This window comes from Quercus suber, unplaced genomic scaffold (assembly GCF_002906115.3).
Source record: "Quercus suber isolate HL8 unplaced genomic scaffold, Cork oak 2.0 scaffold_695, whole genome shotgun sequence".
NCBI lineage: Eukaryota > Viridiplantae > Streptophyta > Magnoliopsida > Fagales > Fagaceae > Quercus > Quercus suber.
In genome coordinates this window covers 336,840-340,113 of record NW_027070136.1, presented here as the reverse complement: position 1 = coordinate 340,113, position 3,274 = coordinate 336,840, and the positions used below count along the sequence as shown (strand labels likewise).

Below are 3,274 nucleotides of genomic sequence, written 5' to 3'. Positions count from 1 at the left end.
TACTCTAACTTTACCATGCCTTATTTCACCAACAATTTAGACTTTGCATGCATATTATGAACACCATCATATGAGATAACTGCATATAAGTCTTTGTTTATAATAGTATGGGTTTTGCAAAACACAAAATCATTGTTTTTAACACAATGGCCACAAAAAAAAAAAAGTTTTTACAAGGCTAAGCATGATATTTCTTAAGGTGAGCTCTGTTAACGGGGCTATACGCCTTTATACCTGCTTAATCCTTCAGCCAATAATGTCTTGTTGCATGTGCTTCCTCTATTATGTATGGTCCTTCCCATTTTGGAGAAAACTTATGCTTGACAGCTCCAACAACTCCTCATACATGTGGAGCAGCTTTCCAAACAAGTTCTCCCTCTTGAAACTTTCTTTCTTTGACTTGGCCTTCATGCCTAGCCTTCATGTTAGCTTGATAAAGATGGTTATGAGATGTAGCGTTGTCGCGCATTTTCTCTATAATTTCCAAAGTGTCTTCTCTGGGTATTCCTGCAATCTCTGCCAACTTCACTGCTAGCCTTACTAAATCTATTGGGATAACAGCCTCTGTGCCATAGACTAAGGAAAAGGTTGAAACTCCTGTAGCTTGTGATTTGGTCGTTCTATGAGCGCATAGAGCTGTAGGAAGCTTCTCCTTCCACCTTTTTCCATTCTCCTTAGTCATTTTTCCCAATATCTTCAGCAATATTTTGTTGGAGGCCTCAGCTTGACCATTTCCCTTAGGATAATAAGGTGTAAATGTCGTGTGAGAAATGGAGTACCAATTTGTTAAATGGTGCACATTCTTGTTCATGAATGGTGTACCGTTGTCAGAAATAATTTTGTTGGGTACCCCAAAATGACATATTATATTCTCCCTTAAATTAGCCACTGAGCTACTTGTTACCTTCTTTAAAGACACAACTTTTACCCACTTGGTGAATAGCACAATGACTACTAGTATCCATGTACATCCTTCAGGGGGGGGGGGGGTTTATAGGTCCTATAAAATCCAGCCCCTAGCTGTGGAATAGATATGGAGCCATAGTTGGATGAAGACTCTAATGGCTAGTGTGTATTTCATCTTCCCGCCTTTGGCATTCTTAAGACTTCCTTGCGAAGTCTTGAGCATCCCTTTTCATTGTGGGTGAGTAATATCCTTCGTGCAAAGCCATTTGCCACAGCTTTCTCCCACCTGGATGTCCTGCTGGTTCTCTTTCATACAGGTTTGAAAGAACGCCATTGACTTCTTTAGCAGGAATACATACCATCCATCTCCCTTGGAAACTTCTTTTAAACAATTTTCCATCTACTACTCTAAATCTGGTCACATATCTTTCCAACTTCTCCCTTTGTACATGATCAGTAGGCAAAATACCTTGTAAAAGGTACCTTAAGTATGGTTCTTGCCAATCTTTTCCCAGCAACTCGCCATTAAGCACTTTTGCTTGATCTAGAGGAATAACAGAACAAGTTTTATAGCTTTGTTGTTCTTCCTTATCATCATTGGCCATCTCTGACCAGAAGACTCCTAGCCTTGGCAATCTTCTATAGAGGCTAACATCAAGATTTACACCATAAACATCATAAGTGTGTGAAGTTTACTTTACAAGTGGTATTATTAAGGACATGAAGATTGATCCAAGAAACAAGAGAAGAAAAGTAGTTTCAGTAATTCTCGACACTAGTTTTGACACTAGCATTTGTTGAGAATTAATGAAGAAGCTCGACACAAGCTCGAACTATCGAGCTGACGGATTTCAAAATATAGCCAACAACGTTTTATTCAAAGAGGCTATTTGTTTATAGGTTTGTATAATCCTAATAGGACTACGAAAGCCTAAGGTTTGTGTAAACCTAACAGGAATGGGTGAGCTATTTAAAAGGCCCATTAAGCTCCTATTTAAATAAAGAGGTGGAGAAAGAAAACCCTAATCCTAGAAAACTTCATAAGGTTTTCTTTCTAAAACCTTAGCCTCCTCTTACAAAAAAGAGATATTGTTGCATTTCTTGTACGCCTTTAGCTTCTGTAACCAAGTAAAGTCTCTAGCACCAACATTGAAGATCTTATTAGTGTTTTTATGTGAAGATGTTGCAAATCAACTACCATAATCAAAGGGTTGCTGTAGAGTTAGTCACATACTAGGAACTGTGCAAAGGAAGAAGTTTTCTACCAGATCAAGTCCAATTGGGGATCGGAGTAAAGGTTCAACTGTAGGTTGGTATTTTGGGATAGGTCTGGTAGTGGTAAAATTCCTTATACTTGTAACTGCTTGTTCTTGATTAGTGGATTCTTGGGAGTGGTGACCTGAAAATCTCCCGGTGGGAGTTTTTTCCTAGCAAGAAGTTTTTCCCATTTGTTAACAAATCACCGTGTCATTTAATTATTGCTGCATTTAGTTTATTTGGTGATTTGTTAGTACCTTCACAATTTGCTTGTAATTTGACCTAATTAATCAACTTGTGAAATTGAATTAATTAACCAGGGTCAATTTATAACCCAACAAGTGGTATCAGAGCGGGCACACTCTGATTAGGTTTTAATCTCTACTATGTGATCTATTGACCCTTGTTGTCATGGAAATTGTTGATTGTTTTGATTTGCATGATCTTGTGTTGAATGATGATGATGATATTCAAGATGCCTATTGTAAGCTTTATAAATTTTGTATGAAATCTCTTAAAAGTTCTACAAAATTAAAGGCTAAATTTAAGAAGGCCAAACTTGAAAAAGATTAATTGATTGCAAAATTGGATGAAGCCAATAATTTGAATGAGAATTTAAAAAATCAATTTTCATCTCAAGTGGACAAAATTAAGAGTTTGGAAGAGTAACTAGTTGAATCTAAAACTAAATTTGAAAAATTAACTAGTGCCAAACTTATTGTTAAGCCTAACTTAAAATAAAAAAGATTTTTATATTCCTCCATTTAAAAGGAATAATGAAGAGTTGAAGCCTAATATTGCTAGGATAGACAAAGGTAAAAAAAAAAAATCTGATGTTAACGTTAAAGTTTCTAAACCTATGTCTAAAACTCTTCCTAGGATTAAAGAAAAATCTGGATTTGTCCCCACTTGTCATCATTGTCATATTATTTGTCATATTAGGCCAAATTGTCCTAAATTAAAGTCTTTATTTGTTGGGATTTGTGCCCTAGAATTCTATTGTATGATGCTATGTATTATATTATTTATGACATTATATATGACATGATGTATGACTTAATATTGTGATTAATAAAGTTGTTTTATTATCATCTAAAATAATGGTAACATG

General features: G+C 35.7%; 1 protein-coding gene across 1 annotated transcript; it reads right to left on the bottom strand.

Moving 5' to 3' along the window:
* Positions 1 to 340: 340 nt before the first annotated feature.
* On the bottom strand, positions 341 to 811 carry LOC112040240 (uncharacterized). Its single transcript, XM_024066306.1, has one exon. It carries the CDS (start codon positions 809 to 811, stop codon positions 341 to 343), a length of 471 nt encoding a protein of 156 aa, XP_023922074.1.
* Between the last annotated feature and the right edge of the window lie 2,463 nt (positions 812 to 3,274).

Excerpts from the sequence above, each read along its gene's own strand:
- LOC112040240 (XM_024066306.1), bottom strand. The coding sequence starts at position 811 with ATGAACAAGAATGTGCACCATTTAACAAATTGGTACTCCATTTCTCAC.